Genomic DNA, 23,306 nt, shown 5'->3' on the forward strand with positions numbered 1-23,306 from the left:
TAGACATCATTTCACTTTTTAATTTTCTGCCCAAGAGAGGTGCTGTAAAGGCTTTTGAACATGTGGGTCCTTTTGTTCTTTCTTTGATACCTCGTATTGCTGGGACTTATGAGTTGGTACATAGGCATTGTTCCAAATTGTTCTCCAGAATGGTTGGATCAGTTCACCAACAGTCCATCAGTGCTCCACATCTTCATCAGCATTTGTCATTTTTCTTTTCTGTCATGTTAGATAATCTGATGGTAAAGTTATAAGAGGGTACCTCAGAGTTGTTTTTAATTTGTACTTCTCTGAATATTAGTGATTTGGAGGATTTTTTCATATATTTTTCATATTGTAAGTTTTTATTTCTTCTGCAAACTGTTCATGTATCACTTGGCCATTTATCAGCTGTGGAATGGTTCTTATAAATTTGGATGAATTTCCCATATTTTTGAGAAATCAGAATTCTATCAGAGAAACTTACTGCAAATTTCTCATTTTTCTTCTAATTTTGACTATGGTGCTTTTGTTTATGCAAAAACTTTTTAATTTTATGTAAACAAAATTATTCATTTTACCTCCCATGAAGATCTATCTCTTTTTTGGTCATAAATTCTTCCCCAGTTCATATGTCTGACAGATAATTTCTCCCAAACTCCACTAATATGCTTCTGATGTCACCCTTTATATCTAAATCATGTATCCATTTAAAATTTACCTTGGTATATGATATGAGATACTCATCTATGCCTACTTTTTGCCAAACTGCTTTCTAGTTTTCCCAGCAGTTTTTGTCATATGGTGAGTTCTTGCCCTTAAAATTTGAATCTTTAGGTTTATCAAACATTAGATCACTACAATCATTAGATTACATATAATCATAATGCTGTTCATTGTATACCTAATCTGTTCCACTTATTCACCACTCTCTTAGCCAAATACAAGGTTATTTTGGTGATTATCTCTTTGTAATATAGTTTGAAGTGTTGCCTTTCTAGTTCTATAATTCTTTGGTAGTTTGTATGGCACTGAATAAGTAAATTAATTTTGGTAGAATTCCTGTTTTTATTATATTTGCTTGGTCTGCCCATAAGTAATATGTTTAGATCTGTCTTGTGTGAAAAATGTTTTGTGATCATGTTCCTTGAGACTCTGGGTTTATCTTGGCTGGTAGACTCCCAAGTGTTTATACTATTTGCAATTATATTAAATAGAATTTCTCTTTCTGTCTCTTCCTGTTGGATTTTTGTTAGTAAAATGCTGATGATGTATGTGAGTTTATTTTATATCCTACAATTTTACTAAAGTTGTTCATTTTTTTCTACTAGTTTTTAAATCAATTCCCTAAGGTTTTCCAAGCATGCCATCATATCATCTGCAAAAAGTGATAGTTTTGATTCCTCATTGCTACTTTTATTCATTCATTTTTTTTGGTCTTATTACTATAGCTAGGATTTCTTTATTTTTTTTAACAGGTAGCACTTCTGATATAATATTGAATAATAATGGTAATAATGGACATCCTTGCTTCCCTCCTGATCCTATTGGAAAGTCTTCTAGTTTGTCCCCATTATAGATAATGCTCACTCTTGATTTTGGATATATACTGCTTATTTTTAGGAAAGTTCCATTCCGGTGTCAGACAGGAACTGTTTGTACTATACTTTGTCAAAGGTTCTTTTCTGCTTCTATTGATAGAATAGGATTTTTGTTGTTTTGTAATTGGTATGGTTAAATATCCTTACATAATTATAGTTTATATGACTAATTATCCTTATATGTACTTATGGTTTTCCTAATATTGAACCAACCCTGCATTCCTGGTTTGAATCCATCCTGTTCATAGATTATGATTTTTGTGATATATTGCTGTGGTCTCTTAGCTAATATTCTGTTTAAAAAGTTTTACATTGATCGTCACTAAGGAAATTTATTATATAGAATTTTTTTCTCTATCTTGATTTTGTCCTTACTTTAGGGAACAAAACTATATGTCAGGGGGAATTTGGTGTAGGATCCCTTTTTTCCTATTTTTTCAAACTGTTTAGTATTGAAATTAATTGTTCTTTAGATAGAAAGGTAGAAATCACTTTTAAATTCATCTAATCCTTGGATTTTTTTCCCTTTGAGGGTTCACTTATCACTTGTTTACTTTCTTTTTCTAAAATAAGAGTCAAAGCATTCTATTTCCTATTCTGTTAATCTGGGAAATTTATGTTTTTGTAAATATCTATTTCCTTTAAATTGTTATTTCTTTTAGGCAGATATTTGGACAAAATAGCTCCTAATAATTGCTCTTAATTAGCTGTCAGTTGGGGGCAGCTGGGTAGCTCAGTGGATAGAGTCAGGCCCAGAGATGGGAGGTCCTGGGTTCAAATGTGTACTCAGACACTTCCTACCTGTGTGACCCTGGGCAAGTCACTCTACCGCCATTTGCCTAGCCCTTAACTACTCTTCTGCCTTAGAACCAAACCCCACTATTGAATGTAAGACAGAAGGTAAGGGTTTAAAAAAATTAGCTGTCAGTTCACTTTTTTACATTATTTTAATATGGATAATTTGTTTTTCTTCCCCCCTCAAATTTAGCCAATGGCTTGTCTATTTTTCTATTTTATTATTGTTTGAGGGGGAGGTTGAGCAGCTCCTTCATTTATTGACTAGTCAGTGGTGTTATATTCAGTTTTGTTCATCTCTCCTTTGATTTTCAGGATTCCTATTTTGGTTTTTAATCAGGAGCTTTTAATATATACATATATATATATTTTTTTAGTTGCATGCCCAATTCGTTCATCTCTGCTTTCTTTTCTTTTTTTAAACCCTTCCCTTCCATCTTAGAATCAATATTGTATATTGGTTCAAGGGCAAAAGAGCAGAAAGGGCTAGGCAATGGGGGTTAAGTGCCTTACCCAGGGTCACACAGCTGGGAAGTGTCTGAGGTCAGGTTTAAATCTAGGACACCTCCTGTCTCTAGACCTGGCTCTCAAACCACTGAGCTACCCACCTGCCTCATGTACTTAATTTTATTGATGAAATATTTTGAAATTTTTCCCTTAAGTATTGCTTTTGCTGTAATTCACAAATTTTTGTGTGTTGTCTCATTTTTTAATATATATATATATATATTTGTGTGTGTGTGTATATATATATTAAACCCTTACATTCCTTCTAGGAATCAATTCTGTGTATTGGTTCCAAGGCAGAAGAGTGGTAAGGGGGCTGAGTGACTTGCCCAGGGTCACACAGATGGGAAGTGTCTTGAGGTTAGATTTAAATCTAGGACACCTCCTGTCTCTAGACCTGGCTCTCAAACCACTGAGCAACCCACCTGCCCCATGTACTTAATTTTATTGATGGAATATTTTGAAATTTTTCCCTTAAGTATTGCTTTTGCTGCAGTTCACAAATTTTTGTATGTTGTCTCATTTTTTAATATATATATATATGTGTGTATGTAAGGGCTAGGCAGTGGGAGTTAAATGACTTGCCTAGGGTCACACAGATGGAAAGTATCTGTGGTCAGGTTTGAACCCAGGACCTCCCATCTCTGGGCCTAACTCTCAATCCATTGAGCCACCGAGCTGCCACCTCATTTTTTAATATTTTAATGAAATTATTGGTTGTTTCTGTAATTTTATTTCTGTTGCACTCTTTTGGGATTAAGCTATTTAGTTTTCAGTTATTTTTTTATGCAAGATATTTCCTATTAGGTTTTTGTAGTCTAAAACTATCTGCTTGGTTTTTTACTTAATGTTTTTGTGGTGGTTGAATTTGAATTAACTCATTGAAAAGACAGTATGGTAATTTAATGTAAAAACCCCTTTTTGAATTTAAGCATGTTCCTGATTTCATTATATTTGGGTTACTTTTCTGGTAGGTGTGTTTGCTTTTTACTGGATCTGTGAATTTATTCAAGTTTAGAACTCCAGGTGAAGAAACTCAGTAAGGCAGACAGACGTACTATATAAGTTGTCACCCTTAGTGAGTTGCATGGGGCACTGAGAGATTCACTAAATTGCTTGAGGTCACACTGTCCAGTAGTTGCTAGAGGCTTGTAGTCCATGCTGCCCTGTGAGAATAGAGATCAAAATAATCTAGTTTGATCTAGTTACACATGCATACCTACACACAAAGTTAATGATGCTTTAAGATTACCTATTAGATTTATTTTCAGCACTGTGAAGATTGCTTTTTGGCAACAACTTTGCAATAAATTTTTGACTAATGCAGAGGTTGCTATTGAATAATGAGTTGTAGGGATAACAATTCTTGCTAAAAAGGGACTACTTCAATTCAAAATTGGCTCATTGATTTAACCATTTCTCTGAACTACCATGAATTTCCTTGGTTTAATGAATGTTTCACCAAGTTTTTATTATTACACAAACCAAAGGTGTATCCCATGTTCTGTTTATGAAGCATAAAAATCAAGTTTTAATAGCATCTTCTGCTTGATCCTAACAATAATTCTAGATCCTAGGTAGTACTCTAGTACTGATGGAAAGTCATTATCTCAATTTTTTATGAAGTAAGGCAGATCGTAGTACCATCCTAAGGACTTAAGTGGTCTTTAGATGGGTCCAATGCCTAATCACCTCAGGGAATGGGAAAAGCAACATCATTTTGCAAAATTAATTTTTTCAATTAACATGTATTTTTCTTTCCCTTCCATTTCACCTCTCCTCCCTCCCATCCCCATTTTGAGAGGGGAGGGGGACGGACGGATGGAGGGAGGAAAGAAGAGGGAGGGAGGGAGAGAGAGGGGGATGAGGGAAGGAGGGAGGGAGAGGGAGAGGGATTCTTATTACAGATATGCATAGTCAAGCAAAACAAATTCCCATGTTGGCTATGTCTGAAAAATATATGTCTCAGTCTGTACACTAAAATCTATCCCCCTCTCTGGATATTATCTGGAAGTGAGTAGCATGTTTCACTTAGGCAGCTAAGTTGGCACTTTCGATAGGGCACAGACTTGGAGTCAGAAAGCTCTGAATTCAAGTTTGTACTCAACCTCTTCCTTAGCTAAATAACTCTGGAGGAAGAACTTCATTTTTGTCAGTTTCTGTGACCTTATCTATAAAATGGAATAATAATAGCATTTACCTCTCAGGGTTGTTGTGAAGATAAAAGATATTTTTAAGTTCCTTGCTGACCTTGAAGTGCTTTCTATAGCTATCTACATGCAAGTTATAATCATCATCATCATCATCATCATCATCATTATTATTCATGGATCCTTTAGAATTTTCATTGGTCATTGTATTAGATTTTTGAAGAAATTTTCCAAAGTTGTCTGCCTTTATGGTATTGTTGCTATATAAATTCTACTACTAGTTTTTGTTCACTCTGTAACAGTTTGTGTAAGTCTTCCCAGGTTTCCCTGAAATCCTCCCAAAAAGTTGAGTATTTACCCTTAATTAATTGTCTTAAGAAAGGCCCATTATCATTGACCTATAGGGACCCAAATAAGGGAGGTTGGGGGAGGGTTCTGGAAAGAGCTTTCAGAGTCAGAAAAATGTCATATCCCTAAAAGCCAAGAAGAGTTTTTTAATGTGCTTCCATGAGAAGCAATCCTTTGATTTGCTTCATAAAAGGTAAGTACCTTTGAAACAACCCTCTAAAATTCTATATATTAAAATCTGTAAAACTCCCTTAGATCAGATTTATGACAGAAGTTGGCATGGATGGATTGCAACAAGTACTGTTGGTAGACTGATGCTGATTGCTTACTCAGGAAATAGACTCCTGAAGCAAACTGGGAAAAAGTTCATAACCATTTTCCTATTATAATGCAGACTTGTGGTTTCTAAAAATTAATCTGAAGTAGAGAAATAAATTTATCCATTTTTTTTCAAGATCTAGACCTTTGGGGGAGATGGATGCTGTTCAAGAGGATATGAGAAAACTGGCTATATGAGAAAACTGGCTAGGCCATTGTATGTTCACTTTATTTTTTCAGATAATTGTTTGCCTATAACTGTTTGAGTGTGATGGAGAGTGAAGAATGCTGAATAGTTGTCTAAGGGGTGTGAATTGTTTGGGGGGGTTGAAAAGGGACTTGGAACAGGAAGGACAAGACTGGTATAATTAATTTGGTGTTTTTATCTGAAGGACTGTTATCTCATGAATCAGATGGTTTGTTGCTTTTCAGAGTTTATTTACTTAATCTGTCTGAATTTTTATCCTGTATTCTTGTTATTAGATGCATTTTGCCTTCACTTGATAACTCAAGTAGGATTATTTTTACTTGTCTACATTTTGAGCCACTCAAGTCTTTGCATGATTTTTTTCTGCCCAGTGGGTGGCATTTTGTATTGCTGACTAATTTCATATCATTTGCAAAGTCTTTGGATCTTATTTAATTCCCTCTCTCAGATCTACAAACGGAATAAATGTATTTAGCAAGATCATATCTAAAGGAGATCTTTTGAGTACTCTACAATTTAATTTCTGTACTTAAAAAATATGTAGATGTCAGTGTGCTTCCTATTTTATGCCCACTAATTTTAAATATTCTAATGGGTACTTTCAGCACCTTGATTCATTCTTTATTCAGTATATGGCTTTTGTCATTCTTACTCCACACAAATACAGAAAGAAAGCAGCATTCATTATTTATTTTGTTTTATTAGTCCTTTACCTGATTATATTTCCAACTCTCTTTCATTTCCCTTTGAGCCTAAAAAGTATGATTTTAAGGAATTATCTAGACCAGTCATCTCATGTTTTACAAATGCAAATTAAGGCCCTAGCATATTAGTCAGGACTAACCTTCCAGTATCTTCCACCATACATATTGTACCAAAGTTGTGGTAGCTTGCAATTATATAAATTCTAAGAAGGCTAGCAAAATATATAACAAAAAATTCTAGGAAACCATGGAAGTAAAAAAAGCTAATAGCCAAATAATTTTGTAAATATTGAGCCAACAATTAATATATATGGGAACGAGGTTTTTAAAGCCCCCCTTTAAGTAGAGTGAAATGCATCTTGAAAATCTTGTATACCAAGTAAGTAGATAGATCTATTTTCCTTTTTGGTGTTTAGCCTTTAAAACCCTTTATAAGTCAGCTGTTTGCTGTCTTTGCAGTCTTCTTATACCTTTCTCTCCTCAGTGTACCCTATTAAAACCCAGTCACTCTGACCTTCATATTGGGGGCCCCTCTCCCACCAAGATGCTCCATGGCTATGGCTGTTCCCCTTCCCTGGAATCCTCTGCCTCCTCATCTCTGCCTCCAGGATTACCTGACTTCAAGTCTCAACTAAAATCCTACTTTCTATAAGAAGCCTTTCCTAACCTCCTTTACTAGTAGTGCTTTTTCTCCGTTAGTTACCTTTTTTTTTAAACCTTTACCTTCTGTTTTAGAATCAATACTAGATATTGGTTCTAACACAGAAGAGTGGTCAGGCCTAAGCAATGGGGGTTAAGTGACTTGCCCAAGGTGACACAGCTAGGAAGTATTTGAGGCCAGATTTAAACACAGGACCTCCCATCTCTAGCCCTGACTCTATCCACTGAGCTACCCAGCTGCCCCCTGTTAGTTAGCTTTTGCACTGGCTGATCTCCATGCCAAGAACATACTCTTTACTCATTTAGGCCTCATTCTCTTTTTTCGAAACCCAGATGTAAAATCTACCTTCTAAAGGAAGCCTTTACTCTCATCCTCCCAGCTTCACTTGTATTTAACTACTTAGTATTCATTTGTATCCCATCTCTGTTCTTTACATACATAGTCTTTCTCTGGTTAGGGGATATAAACTTCTTGAAAGTAAGGATTGTTTTATATCCTCATGTTTGTTTCCCTGTGGCACATATTAGGCATCTGCTGAATGGTTGTTGATTGACTTATAGATGTAATAGACATTTCCAGTCTTGTGCCTTTTTGGAGGCCAGGAGAGGAAACAAGGGAGAAAAAGGAGGAAGGAGACAAGACTGTGTTTGGTATCTTTTGTGTTCCAAGTCCTGTGCCAAGTGCTTTACAAATAATATCTCAACAAGAAGGTTATCTTAACTGGGAGATATCTATTTTATAATTGAAGAAACTAAAGCAGACAGAAGTTATGTGACTTGTCTAGGGTCATATAGCTTGTAAGTTGTCTAGGCTAGACTTGAACTCAGTTTTTCCTGACTCCAGCCCTAGAACTTCATAGACTGTCCCATTTGGCTTCCCTAAGACAGTTGGACCACATTTTGCTAATAGGAGTTTGTGTGGAATCCTAGAAAGTGAGGCTGGCCTTATCTAGGTGGCTCAATTCTGTTCCCAACTCATCTGCTTACAAGTCACAGGCAAGTCACCTCTCCCAGAGCCTCAGTTTCCTCCTCTATGAAATGAAAATAATAAGAGGTGGACAACTTACTAAAACAGGGTCCTTGGAAGGACAGAAAAGCCATGTCAACTTTGAAGTGATCTATAAATTGTAAAAATGGAGATTTGAACCCCGGACTTCAATCCCCAGAAGTCCTTGCTCTAGTTCCCAAGATGCCCTCTAATCTCACTGAGATCCCCACCTAGTCGAGATCAAAATTTCTATTTAAACTGGCTTTAAAGCCTACTGAGGTCTCTCTTCCTGCTTGCACACTTCCAAGCACACGCTTCTCTTGAGATGTAGTGTAAGTGAAATTGAATGGGCCTTTTGGCCCTCCTAGGCACATGCTTTCTTATTTTGTATTTTCTCTATTTCTTAATCTTTAAATAAACCTCATAAAAATATAATACTTCTAGCAGAAAAACTAATATTAACTGCTACAAAATGAGATAATAGAATAAAAAATAACTTGATTATAATGATGGATTTTCCATCTGGATATACTTTCATACCTTTAAAGGACCCTTGACTTAATTTGGTGAAACTACTCTCACCTCCTTTCTGATGCATTATAAAGCCTCTTTAGTTTGGGAGAGTTGATGCAGTCTAAAAAGAATTCTGACTGCTGCAGCCTTTTCATTCTCCAGCTTGGTCAGGTTGTTCTACAGATGAAAGTCAGGCTTCATTTCAGGACCCTTATGGGCCCCTCCTCAAAGCCTTTGGGACCATCTTTCAGCAGTCACTGGGCATAGCCTTTGAGGATCTGCGATCACCTTCGTATTATAATGTGGGATCAGAGTAGGACTAAAGTGGACATTTAGAGAGACACCCACTGATTTCTTTAAAATGTTTTAGTTATCAGTCCATATAGTTTGTGGTTGAGAAGTCTCACCCCAGGCACCTGACATTTTCTGTAGGAGAAGATCTGATTTCAAAAGATTATAAGAAAACCAACAAATATACCTCATAAAAAGATGTGAGGCACTGCCACATTTTTTCCTGGAAGGCTTTAAAAGTTTTTCCATGTGGAAATATGTTGCAGGTGAGCATGAATTTAGGGATTTTGTTTATTACCAACAAAAACACTTGGTGGAAAAAAAAAGGACCATTGTTTTAAGCATTTGTTCTCTGAAGTCTTAATAACCTTAAAAGTTTACAAAATATTGAAATGGGAAATATTTGCTAATTGTAGCAGCAGCACATTGATTTTTGTAGAAGTTTTATTTAGAATATTTTTCCATGGTTACATTATTCATGTTCCCTCCTCCCTCCTGGAGCTGACAAGCAATTCCACTGGGTTATACATGTATTATCACTCAATACCTATTTCCATATTATTCATATTTGCAGTAGCATGATCTTTTAACATCAAAACCGTAATCATATCCCCATCAAACTATGTGATCAATCATAGTTTTTCATCTGCATTTCTGCTCCCACAGTTCTTTCTCTGGATGTGGATAGCTTCTTTCTCATAAGTTCCTCTGGGTTGTCCTGGATCATTGCATTGCTGCTAGTAGAGAAGTCCATTACATTCGATTGTACCTCAGTGTATCAGTCTCTGTGTACAGTGTTCTCCTGTTTCTGCTCCTCTCACTGCATCAATTCCTGAAAGTTGTTCCAGTTCACGTGGAATCCCCCCAGTTCATTATTCCTTTCAGCACAATAGTATTCCATCACCATCAGATACCACAATTTGTTCAGCCATTCCCCAATTGAGGTACACCCCCTCATTTTCCTATTTTTTTGTCACCACAAAGAACATGGTTATAAATATTTTGGTACAAGTCCTTTTCCTTATTATCTCTTTGGGTACAAACCCAGCAGTGGTATGGCTAGATCAAAGGGTAGACATTCTTTTAAAGCCCTTTGCACATAATTCCAAATTGCCCTCCAGAACAGTTGGACCAATTCTTTGTAGAAGTTTTAAAAGGCAATTTCACTGAAGATGTCAGAGCCAGTAGCAGCAGATAGGGAGAACGAGAGAGGGGTTGGCCCCCCAGGAGGGAGGGCAGATTAGAGGAAAGAGGCCATGGGCACTCGGTATTTGTTAGATGGTTGACCCAAGATGAAGCACTGGGGCAGACAATCTACTTTGAGCAACATCCCATCATGCTTTTTGAATGAACTCATTTTTGTGAGTTATTAAAGCTTAAAATTGCAAAAAAAAATTTTGACTGCTTTGGCACATATATTTATGTAAGTAATATAAAACAAATGATAGCATACAACAAGAGGTAACATTTATATAGTGCTTCATGGTTTGCAAATCATTTCTAATCCTAATTCCATGTATATATGTGATTCGTTTGACCTTCACAGCAATTCTGTCAGTAGAAGATACTATTATTATTATTATTATTATTATTATTATTATTATTATTATTACTACTACTACTACTGCTACAGATGAGGAAAGCAAAGGTAACTCAAATTTCAACATGTGCTAGCACATGTCAAAGCTAGTTTGGAACTCAGATCTCACTGGCTCCAAATACAGTACTTTGTCCATTATTCCACCTAGGCTACTGCATATACATTTTAACCAACAGTATTTAGTTCTGTGGTCTAGCCTATAGCCTACAAAGGAAATAAAGCTGAGAATTTGTCTGCTCCATCCCAGGGAAATTATGTTTGCTATCTCCATTTATGCCTAAAGAACATGGAATTATAATAACTGTAAGGGATCTCAGAGATCCAGTCTTAACATATAATTCAGTTATAGAGGAGGGAGCCAAAGGCCTAGAGTAGCCTGCCCAAAGTCACAGCTGACTCTAGAAGCTTTGACAGAATTTCTTGTCAGAATCATCTACAACAAAAGAAATGCCAGGGGAGCAAGCAGAAGAGTCTAATAGTACCTGATGGGTTAGATTTACTGAAGATGCTTGTGGGTTAGATTTCTGAGCCTTAGAACCAACTGATTATCCAGAAGTGATGGAAGAGGAAGAAAGGTGGCAGATTCTAAAGAGAGAAAATGGCAGGCGAGTGGCTCTGAACCTGTGTCTTCCTCTGTAAAATGAAGGAGTTGTCCTTGATTGCCTAGGAGGTTCCTCCAAATTTCTCAGACTAGAAACTGTATGCCAGTAAACCTGACTTTGGTTCCTAGAAGAATTCTAGAATGCATTATTAAAAGACTCATTTTTTAAAATCTAATTGAGTTTCATCCAAAATAGAAACATGATGTCCACAGCTAGAGGAGTGATAGTCTGTCTCATTGTCACTCACCCTGTTCTACCACATTTGGACCATTGAATTGAGTTCTTGGCATCGAATTTTAGGACACATATTGATACGCTGACAGGGATCCAGAGGGGGTGGGAAATGCCTCCTTATCATGTCACAAGAGAATCCATTAAAGGAATCAATATTGAAACAATATTGAAAACTGCCAGGTTTTTGAGGGACTCTCTTGGCAAGTTGCTGGTCTTGGCCCTAGTACCTAAAACTAGAACACTAGGGTTTCAGGGAGTTTTAAAGAAGGACATTTGGACTTTAAGAGAAGGGAACATTCTCATCATTGGAATCATCCCAATAGAGATAAGGGTGACCCTAGGCAGGTTCTCTTCCTCCCCAAAGGCCTCAAAGCAAGTGGCTAGATGACCAGTGAAGGACATCCTTGTTCAGGGAAGGGATCACGTTGATGGCTTCTGAAGTTTCTTTCTGGGGATCAAAGGTCTCTTTGATTCTGCATCTTTGGATGATATTGAGGAGCATGAACAGCTAGTGAAATAGTCCTTATGCTGGGACTTTTCAAACTGTGAACAAGCTTGCTGCTTGTGCTGCCAAGTCACTTAACTCATGCCAGTCACTAAATTTGCCCAGTTTCCTCCTCTGGAAAATGAGAGAGGGGGTGTTGAACTGGAAGATCATTAACATCCTCTCCAGCTCAATAATTCTACAGAAATATTAGAATCTTAGGTGCTTTTTAACTATCTTTTCCTGTTGCCTCATTAATCTGTAAAAATACAGTCACGAATGTTAATTCATTTTCACCCAAATGAACAACAGTGTGACATTATGCAAAGAGAAACCAGTTTAAAATTTTAAAAACCTGAATTGAATCTGCAGCCTTTGTAACTTTTAATAAGCCTTTCTGCTTTCCACTGCCCCAATTCCCTCTTGCGTGGAAATACATAATTTGGATTCAATAATTTCTCTGGCAACTGTTAATTCCAAATCTTACTAATCCAATGTAGAAATACTTGGCATCATCAGAATATATTTTAGATTCAAAATTTGTTTATGTATTGTCTTGTCAAACTGCTGTTTCAAAAACTATTTATCCAAAGTCATTTCCCAGTAGATATGTGGTCAAAAGAACAGACAGTTCTGAAAAGAAAAATTGCAAACTATTACAAACCATATGGAAGGTTCCATCTCATCATTAGCAATAAGAGAAATACAATTCTGAATTACTTGAAGACTTTACCTCCAACAAGACAGAGATTACAAAAGATGGGAAGAGTCAGTGCTAGAGAAACTGTGTGGCAAGACAAATATACTCATGCATTATTAGTGGAGCTATGAATTGGTATAATGATTACAAAAAGCAATTCAGAATTACATAAATAAACTGCTAGCCTTCATACCCAGAACAGCTAGGCACATAAAAGAAGTCAATGACAGAAAGTAAGGCCCCATATACATCAGAATATTTACAGGAGCCCTGTAGTAGATGCCTTTTGGTTGGTTGAGGACTAGCCAAAGAATTTTTGACATGTCAACATATTAGAAAATTGCTGTGCTCTGTAAGAAACAACAAAAATGGTGGAAAGGCTGATACAAACCAATACAATGTGTAATGTAAACAAAACCAAGAAAACAATATACATATATGACTAGAACTACAAATAGAATTTAGGGTTGCAAAACAATTAAAGCTGAATGTTGCAATACCTGTTCCCTTCACACTTTTGCAGACTTTGGGAAGGGTGGTCTACAAGAATAGAATAGTGTATACAATGTCTATCTTTTCCCCAATGAATTAGTTTTACAAAGTTATTTTTTTCTCCTCTTTAAAAAAATTCTTCATAAAGATAGTTCTTTGGTAGAAGACAATATACAAGATGAAATCTTAAGTAAAGTTAAAATAAATATTAATAAGAATCTATTTAAAACTTATTTTTTATTTATTTATAAAACTTCTTGTGAGTGAGGTAAATTTAGATGAGAACATGGACTCAGTTTGGAGTCAGATGACCAGAACTTGAATACCAATTCTGCTTTTTATTACCTATATGACATCTTCACCATCCTTACTTTCCTTAGTCCTAGAGTAAAGGATCTAAGATACTTCTTTTTGGGGGAAAAAAAATTTTTTTTTGGCTTTGAATCTAAAAACTTGGTCTTAATTCACATTTAAGGGCAGATCAGTCGGCTCAGATTTTTGACTCATCTATGCACTGATATAAAAATTATTTTCTTGGACATATGCTATATATTTAAGAAAAACATCTATTAAAATTATAATGATTTCTATTGAGGTAAATTAAAATATCTGATACCAGGTTTTTCTAATACTCAGAAAATAGACAAAATGCAATTCCAAATATACAACAAATAACTTAATATGCCAAGTATTCCACATCATTTGTGAGTAGTAGTATCTGGGTTGCAGAGTATGTTCATATTAGGTCTTCTTTCATTTGCCAAGTAAAAATATCGATCTTTCTTTGAATCACTGTGGGTACATAACTTAAAATTAAGGCATTCTTTTCCAACTAAACTTTTCAGTTCTTGGTTTGCTGATGTATAATACACCCAAGATGATGAAATGATTCATTATATGTGTGTTATCATTTGTGGTCTTCATTGCTACAGACCACCAAGGTTTATGACAATAGTAGCTATGTATATATACATATATTGCTACTGTTTATAGTCTCCCCCTAGTTTTTCTTGTTGGCTACATATTAGTTTCCTGAAGTGCTCAGTGCAGGACCCAAACAGGAGAAAAGTGGAGGCTTCTTTCCACTTATTAGCAATGTTGTCAGATGTTGGGCTCCTTCAAAGGTCTGGGTATGGTGAGGTGAGAGCATGTACATCCGTATCTTTAGGGCATTGCTCATGTGAAATACTCTTATTTTGGCAGAGAGAAGGAGCAAGAAAGGGAAGAACAGTTAATGGAAGACAAGAAAAGGAAGAAAGAGGATAAAAAGAAGAAAGAAGCTGCTCAGAAGGTATGTCTTCCATATCACATATTTACCTTGAATGAACACCCTGTGTAAAGCTACATGTGAGAGGGGGCTTCTGGGGTCAGCATTATTATTCTTCAGTAATAACATTAATGTGAGATTATACATTACTTGAAGTCATGTCATCTGGCTGCCAGTGAGGATCCAAGCTAATTAGTTTCTTTAATGATGTTTTTGTGTATGAAACCAATTAATGTCAGATACTTTTCCTTCTGTATTTGACTTCCAGTAGCGCCAACATTTCTGGGGCATTGCTTTTCTTTAGGTTTTGTATTTTGTTTGCTTGCCATTAAGTAGTGGTAAGATATCTTTGTGCTCAGAATTCATATTCAACAACAGAGTAGCTATCATATTAAAAGAAAAGTTATTGGCTCCCCAAATAGATTTTTAGAGCATTTCTATAATATATATGTGTATATGAAATACTACAAATGCAAAATATATGAAATACTGCACAGACCTGCTATATAGTAATGCATTTGGGAAGCAGACATCCCTTCTATGCACTTGCCTTGTGAACAAGTTTACCTGAGACAGGCTTCTTTTGTTCTATCAGTAATTCAGTCTTGGAATGAGGTCACAGAGACCTTTCACATCCTGAACTGGGCTCTGTAGGGAACGATTTTGTCAAAGGCGTGATGGTGAATGGCGACTATTTTTGAGAAATTTGAGTGAGGAAACAGGTGTGGCTTTAGAAACAAGAAATGTAAAGCCCTAAAGAGGAAGAGACTGAGGTTATTGATGCTTTAGGGACAAGGTTGTTGATTGGATCTAGAAGTCTGGGATCTGAGATCTAGCTGAATGGCTTTTTAGCCATTTGTATGGCTTGTGGTAGGTTCTGGTTAGCTTCCCCAGGCCTTCCTGATCCGTAGGGGTTAATGGAAGTCATATACATAAGGCACCTTTGGTAAATGCCAGCTATCATTATAATAAGGAATGCCTCTTTGGGTCCCCATTTGAGGGATGGTATTTCTACTCCTGTCACAGGGTGATTGTGAGGAAATTGCTTTTTTTTCTTTGGAATTCTCCAAAAGTGTGACTTGTTTCTCTTTTCTCATGAGCACCTACCATCTCTAGCAGTCCAGAACTTGCTTTCTTAGACTTGCCTCTATTTGTTCCTTGATTAGTTCTCCCAAGTTAGAAACTCTCCAATGAAACTTGTTTCATTTGGGGCAGTTTCCTCCCACCTTTGGAAGAAGAATAATTTGTTCCTTTATTCCTCTAATTCCCACAAATTCTCAAAAAATAACCCAGAAGAGGAATTACATATCAGAGGTAGAATAATTATGGGGGTCTTCACAGTAAAAACCAAGAAGTACTAACACTCACTTAGTCCCCTTCCATTCACTAACAGGGGTTCTCAACCTACCTATTTCTAGGACCCATTCAGCATTTCTATTGCATTCTCTGCTCCCTGCCTTTTATCCTAGTATTCTTTTGCCACAAGCACCAGATCTCAACTCTGCCTAGCCACTTGCAGAAGAGAGAAGTATAAGAGGGGCAGGATCATGTTGGGAGGGAGCGGGGCAAGTATTCAGCCTACTGTGCATTCTAAGTCAGGCAACCCCCAAGGTGGTGGCAGAACTCCACTCAGAAAATCATCTCCCAAGCCTACAAGAAGCAGCAGATAACCCAGCCAAAGAAGTAATTAACAGAAGGAACTGAGCAAGGCACCAGAGTGGGGGCTCATACTAGACCTGAGGAAAGGAGACTGGCATCCAGTTATAACCAGTCCTGTCCCTTGGAGCATAGACTCAGATGAATGAAAAAATTAGTTTCCCCATCTGGACGGGTACAGAATCTTTGAGACATATAGGCAAATCTTATCAAGGAGGAGAAGGGGTCACAGTGAACACAGGAGAATATTAAAGACAAACAACCAAAGATCTTAGGAAGAAGAAAATTCAGTTAAAAACCTATTGCTTTTGTTGTTGTTTAGTCATGACCAACTCCTTGTGAACCCATTTATGTTTTGTTTTGTTTTGTTTTTAGCAAAGATAATGGTTTGCCATTTCCTTCTCCAGCTCATTTGACAGATGAGGAAACTGAGGTGAACAGAATGACGTGACTTGCCCAGGGTCACATAGTAAGTGTCTAAGGGTATTTGAACTCGGATCTTCTTGACTCCAGACCCAGCACTCTATCCATTGCATCACCTAGCTGCACTATTAGCACAAGTGGATGATAAAAGACTATTAAGACATCTAAACGATTGCAAATGCTATCTAAAGAAATATTGAAAGAGAAAGGGAATTGAACCAAAATATGATAAAACCCAGAATCCTTTAAATTCTAATAGAGCTTTACACTGTTGCAATATATTCCAGAATGGTTCGATTGCCTCTGCACAGCAGAAATACTTGACAAAAACAGCAAATCTTAAATCCATGATGGCCAAGTTCCCTCAAGAAGGAAGAGAGAGCAGACTGGAGACACCAAGAAACAGTAAAGTGAAGAATGATCTGGAAGAGGAGCCAAAGGCACCAAGGTTGAAGAGAACATGTGGCTTTTGTAAGAGTAAAATACAACCATCTCATGGCTTAAGAACACAGAAGAAGTGCAAGGGATGGAGGCCCACTAGAAATGCTGCCAGGAAATTGCTCATAGCTGCTGTAGATAGAGACCACAAGAAATTCCTAGCCTTCAAGACTCCAAGAGACAGAGTGATCATACTTCACAACTACAATGACCACTCTTTCCTTGAAAAAAAAAAAGTGAAATTTGGATAGCAAGACCCTTCTGCGCACTGTTTAACCACATACTACAGAAGAGAATGGAAAAGGCATAGGTGTTCAAGATACATCCCAAATAATATGCCTAGCCAAACCCAAGTCTAATTATCAATGAATAAGCTGGATAGTCAATGAAAGACCATTGGAAGCATTCTTAAAAGAAAGAAGGAAAATAAAACCATAAAACCTGGTATTCAACTTACAAGTACTCCAAATAACAAAAATACAAGAAAGGTAAAGAAATACAATTAAAGAGACTAGAAGTAATGCAAAAAATTATCCCATTTCTTTTGACTATTAAAAGAAATCATAAACAGAAATAACCTGAGTCCATGAAGGGATTTTTTTTCTAAAAGTCTACTAAAAGTACTGGTATCAAACTCAGATACAAATAGGATCTGAGGATTCCTGAGGACTACTTATTAACTGAGTCTTAATTTTCAAGATTATTTATGTTTAATTGTACTTTTATTGTTCTATCCCAATGCCATTTTCATCTCGGGCAGATCTATTTGATTCCTTTGGGCTACAGGATAAAGAACCTAAAGAAACCACACAAAGAGATAGCAGGGTCAGAGCAGATTTTGAGACATCTTGAAGTTCAGATGAAGACAGAATAAGTAAAGAACTTAAGTAACTTCATCTCAAAAAAAAAAAAATTAAATTAGTCAGCCATAATAATAATGCAGAACCAGATGGTTGTACAAATTCCATCAAATATTTAAAAAAAGCAATTAATTCTAGTATCACATAAGCTATTTGCAAAAATTAGGAAAATAAATCCAGTCAATTTTTTCTATAGTATTAATATGATTTTGATATCTAAACTGGGGAGAAACCAAACACAGAAAACCATACACCAATATCCCTGTTTGTTAATAGCCATTATTTAATGTTACAAATGTTAGCTATAGCAACAAGATGAAAAAAGGAAAATGATGAGCATAGGCAAAGAAGAACCAAAATTGTCATTTTTAGATGATATTTATTGAGAAAACCCTAGAGTGTTAACTAAAAATTAATGGAAGTAATCAGTAACTTCTACAAAGTAGCAGGATATAAAATAAAACCACCCAGATAATTAACCTTTCTTTATATTACCAACAAAATCTAGTGGAGGGGAAGGAATGAAGGTAGAGAAAAGGGGGGAGGGAGTGAGAGAGAGAGAGAGAGAGAGAGAGAGAGAGAGAGAGAGAGAGAGAGAGAGAGAGAGAGAGAGAGAGAGAGAGAGAGAGAATGAAGCAGATAGAAACTCAGAATAGCTATAGAATGTATAAAATTTTGGGGAATCTCTCAACCAAGGCACAAACAGGAACTATGACAATAAATACCAAGCACTTTAAAAATAAAAATAGACTAAAAAATTGGAGAGTTAATAATTGCTATTGGCTGAGTTATGCCAAAATAGTAAAAATGATAATTCACCTCAAGTTTATTTACCTATTCTATGGCATACTATTCAGACTCTTAAAGGATTATATAGATCTACAAAATATAACAAAAATAACCTGGAGGAACAAAATGTCAAGAATCTCAAAGAGAAATAATGAAAAAAAGGTGGTAAGGAATAGGACTAGCAATATACTGTCTCACTCCATACTGTAAAATAATAATCAACAAAACTATTTGGTACCAGGTAGAGATTAGAGAAATCATTAGATACACAGTATACATGTTATGTAGAAGCAAATATACATAGTAACATTATGTTTGATAAACCCAAAAGCCTCAATTAGACTAGCACGGTTTCACTGTGTGACAAAAAATGCTACAAAAACCTAGAAATCAACCTGGCAAAAATTAGGTATGGACAAACACCTCACCACCATGTACCAAGATGAGTTCCAAGTTATTATATGACTCTGAAATATAGTCACATTATAAGCAAATTAGAACAAAGATATATATTACAGCTTATGAATAGGGGAGGAATTCACAACCAAACTGAAAAGATTTTACACAAACAAATAAATTCAGCTGAAATTAGAAGAGAAACAGTTAATTGGGTGTGAGGGGGTTACTGTTTCTCTGCTAAAGAGCCAAGATATTTAAGGAACTGATTCAGACATAAAAATAAGAGCCATAAGTAGTCAAAGACTGTGAATAAGTAGGTCTTAAAGGAAGGAATCTAAATTGTCAGTGACATATATGAAATGCTCCAAGTCACCAGTAACTAGAGAAATGCAAGTTAAACATCTCTCGTTGTTTAATGCCCCTCAGACTGGCAAAGCTGATAAGAACAAGGAAATATAATTGTTGGAAGGACTGTAGGAGAAACCAGTACATCAGTGGGCACTGATAATGGAGCCATGGATTGGTACTGCCATTCTAGGAAGCAATTTGAAACCAGCCACAAAGTCATTTAATCATGTATACCTTATGATCCAGCAATGCTGTTGCTAGGTCTGTAACCCAGAGGAATAAAAAAAAAGGAAAAGGACCTCACGTTTAAAGATATTTATAGCAGCTCTTTTTGTGGTGGCAAATAACTGGAAACTAAGAATGTTCCTATTAGTTGGGAAGTGGTAGAATGAATTATGGTATATTCATAATAGTGTAATACTCTTGTGCTATAAGATAGGCAGTTTCAGAGAAATGTAGGAAGATTAATTTGCATTGACATGAAGTAATGAAAGCAGAACTGCATAATTCATTTAGTTCCTACATTAGCAGGGTAAAACAAAATTAAAATCCTAAGAATGACTTAACTCTTTTCACTGCATTCACCATTAAAGATTCCAGAGAACCAAAGAGGTGATAAAGTCAAGGTACCAGAAGAGACAAGGACAAGAGCTACAGAGTCCAGATTAAATGACTTTCCCAGGGTCACATAGCTAGGAAATGGCTGAGGTCAGATTGGAACTCTGGTCTTCCCCACTCCAGGCTTGGTGCTATATCCACTGAGATAGAGCCAGTTAGCTGCCCAGTTTTTTTTTTTCCAAAGTGCAGAAGTAAACCAAATGAAGATTAGTAGGTAATGCAGACAACACGGACAGCTTTGAAAATAGTGTGACAAACTTGTTTTACACCAAATACAGTGTAAGCAGATTTGTGGCTACATCTTTGCAGTCCTGTTTTTTGGTTCTGCTTTGTACAGAGAAATACTTATTTGGTGTTTAAAGTCAAAGTAAAATTCATTGCATGTTTTTCTAGCCTTGAAAAAAAAATAACTTTTTCTTCTTTTTTGATGGTCTGAAGTCATCTCCTCGTGAGTACCATCTTGAGACATTTTGTTTCCAAAGAAAATGCTTTTTTATTGACCATGCACAGTCCGATGTGCTCTGGAAATTCTCTGGAAAATAGATGCTTCATTTTTGAGATCCTTTGTAGGCTTTAATTTTTCTGTTTCCTCTATGTTTGACTGTCAGCTGTCTCTTGTTCCTTCTTTTTGCCTGCTCTAAGTCTCCCTTTCCTCATTCCTTCCCTCTTAATTTACTGGCTCTTATCTGCAGTGGGCAGGAAACCAAATAAACAAGTTTATTAGCAGAGTGTCCAAAATACTGAGCTTTGAGGGCCCAATGGCTTCGGTGTACAACCTCAGAATGTGCAGGTTCTTCATGTTCATATTTCTCTCTGGCCTTTTTTGCATACAAACTCCACTTTTGCATGCATGCTGCATTTCATCCGTGGGCCTGCTTTCTTCTTCCAGTGATACAACATGTAGTCTTTCTCTGCCTTGGCTAGTGAAGACCCTTCCTTCCTTGATGCTGCAAGTAGGTCTGTCTGTGGCCCTCTTCTCACTGTCCATTGTCCTGAGGTCAAAGGGTAGGTGCACAAGATAGTCTCCCTTTGGAGGTGGGGTGCTTTTGAACTGATGGCTGGGTGTCAGGAGTGAAGAGATGACTCCCAGATCACTCATTGCCTTCACCAACTTAGTCTGCATCTGTTTCCTGATGGACTTGGACCCTGGAGGTCTTGGCAGAAAGAAGCCAGGCAGAGGTGCCATTCTCCATGAAGTACAGCCTGGCTGCTTTGAAGGCATTGGAGAGCTTCATTTCACTCTAGCTAGTTCTAGCACCATGATTTCCAGCTCCTGTGTACTTTGCACCTCATGCAGGAAACACTGTATTAATTGTTAGGTGGAGAGAATCCCTAAGAACTGGCTTTGCTCTTTTGGATGTGCTGCACCAACCAGAATGGAATAATTGAAAGGTGATTAAAAAGAAAGCAAAAATGTCCTGAAGACCATTTTTAAAGACTCTATCATTTGTAAATTTGGTTTTGTCTTTGGAGACTTAGGGAGCCAGAGGAAAGAAAGCTGGACATGTTGGGGAAATGCCTATGGGTGGCTCTAGGGTCTCCACTGGAGAGAGGTGTTCACTTCAACTTGAGGACACCAAGGCCTGATCAGGGGTCACTTGCTTAACACAATTCTGTTAGAAATGAGGTGACAGATTCCCTCATTATGCTGCAGTTAGTACCAGGAGAGTGCCCTGCTTCATCGCTCCAACCCCCTACTCCTCATGTGCTGAAGAGCTCAAGGCTCCTCTTGGAAGCTACCATGGACCCTTCAGTATCATGGGGGAAAGGGGTACCCCATAAACATCATAATGGAAACTTCTGTGGAGGCACATTGTGACTGATGATGCTTCTCCATTACAATCAGAGTGCAGTGTTTTCCTAGGGAATTTTCACAGGATTTTTCCCTTCTCCTTAGGAAAATGAAATTTAACCCTAAAATCCACGTGACCCTGAAAAGTTCAGTGACTTATCTGAAGGCTTGCTGTTCAGTGACCTTAAATAAGGCATTTCCCTCTTTAAAAACTCTTGTTTTCCTGGCTGAGATGAGATTGTGGTGATTGTCTAGATGACCTTGCAAGGCCCATCTTGGCTTTGAGACTTCAGGTCTAAAGTGGTCATTAGAGGGTGTCATGTTAAAAGAATGTTGCGTTGATATTGGCTTGTGTTCAAACCTCCAACCAATGGGGTTTAGAGATTTGGGGATTATCCTTTCTTGTAACTCAGGGGATTGCCCTGTGTTGTCAGAGATTGGAGTCTTCTTTCTTTGTAATGTTTTGCTTCTTCCTTATGAGAAATCCTAGTTACTGGTATTTAATCATTACTAAATATTGAAATCCATAAGGAAGGCACCATCTTTTACCCCCCACCCCCACCCAAGAATTTTGAGATAGAAAAAATTCACTATGATGCTAAGAAGAGCCTTTGTAAAGCAGATTGTCCTATTGCAATTCTAAAATGGTGAGGAAAGTTGTTGTAGAAATCCACTTAATAGTTTATATATGGACTGCATGTAGTATATGTATGCATGTGTATGGGGGGAGGTACTTACGCATGACCCAGCTGTGCCCCTGGCCCAGAGGAGGTGTTTCCTTAGCAAATGTTGTATGGTTTATTGATTGCCTTCAAGCCCAGGGGTGCATATTGAAGATCCAACAGTGCTAATTAGCATGTGTGCCTGACAGTGTGCCCATTGTTTTTTTTTGTCAAGTTTACATATGATTGCTAAGCTTGGTGCCACATGTGGCCCCTCCAGTTTTCCCCCTGCTTTTGGCAGCACTTTGAATATCACTGAGCAAAGCCAGCTTACCTACAGTAGGTCTATAGGAGCTTATCCCCATGAGAAAAATCCTTTTTGTAAGACTGTGTGTTGGAACTCATTCAACAAGCATGTATCATGCTCTTCCTGTGTGCCAGGTAGATCCTGGGCTGGGTGCTAAGGATACAAAATCATAAATCAAGATATGTGATCATAAATCATAAATTGAAGTGTTCTCAGAGGCTGCACAAGCACACGAGTAGAGAGACTCAGAGGTGGAATGATTCTGAATGATTCTGATTCTGATTCTTTCCACAGCACCATGCTTCCTTTCTTCGATGGAAGGGAATAGCCTGGACACAAATAGCCAAATACAAAGCAGACTTGTGTAGGAAGTGGCCCCTCGATTTCTACTTTGAAAGAAGGTTAAGACTCCAAGAGGGGGGAGTAAGGGACTTGTTCTAGGCATGGGAAGGCCTTTTGAGGGAATCCCTGAGTTGTGTGAAGGAGAATAGCATGTCCTGCAGCAGACGTCCATCAGATGAAGAGTTCTGATATTGTCCTCTAGGCATCAGGAAATTATTCAGGCTTCCTGAG

The 23,306-nt window shown here is 37.1% G+C and overlaps 1 protein-coding gene across 18 annotated transcripts in view; it reads left to right on the forward strand.

The window, feature by feature from the left end:
- TNRC6B (trinucleotide repeat containing adaptor 6B) overlaps positions 1-23,306 on the forward strand; it is a 272,807-nt gene that overhangs the window by 168,345 nt on the left and 81,156 nt on the right. For 17 of the 18 annotated variants that reach the window (XM_056798993.1, XM_056798978.1, XM_056798984.1 and 14 more), the window contains one exon: positions 14,378-14,465. In XM_056798993.1, coding sequence (XP_056654971.1) covers positions 14,378-14,465 — 88 coding nt within the window. Of the gene's footprint in view, positions 1-5,612; positions 5,916-14,377; positions 14,466-23,306 lie in introns of those variants that run through there. The other variant, XM_056798985.1, reaches the window with a different exon arrangement.

This window comes from Monodelphis domestica, chromosome 5 (assembly GCF_027887165.1).
Source record: "Monodelphis domestica isolate mMonDom1 chromosome 5, mMonDom1.pri, whole genome shotgun sequence".
Classification (NCBI taxonomy): Eukaryota; Metazoa; Chordata; class Mammalia; order Didelphimorphia; family Didelphidae; genus Monodelphis; species Monodelphis domestica.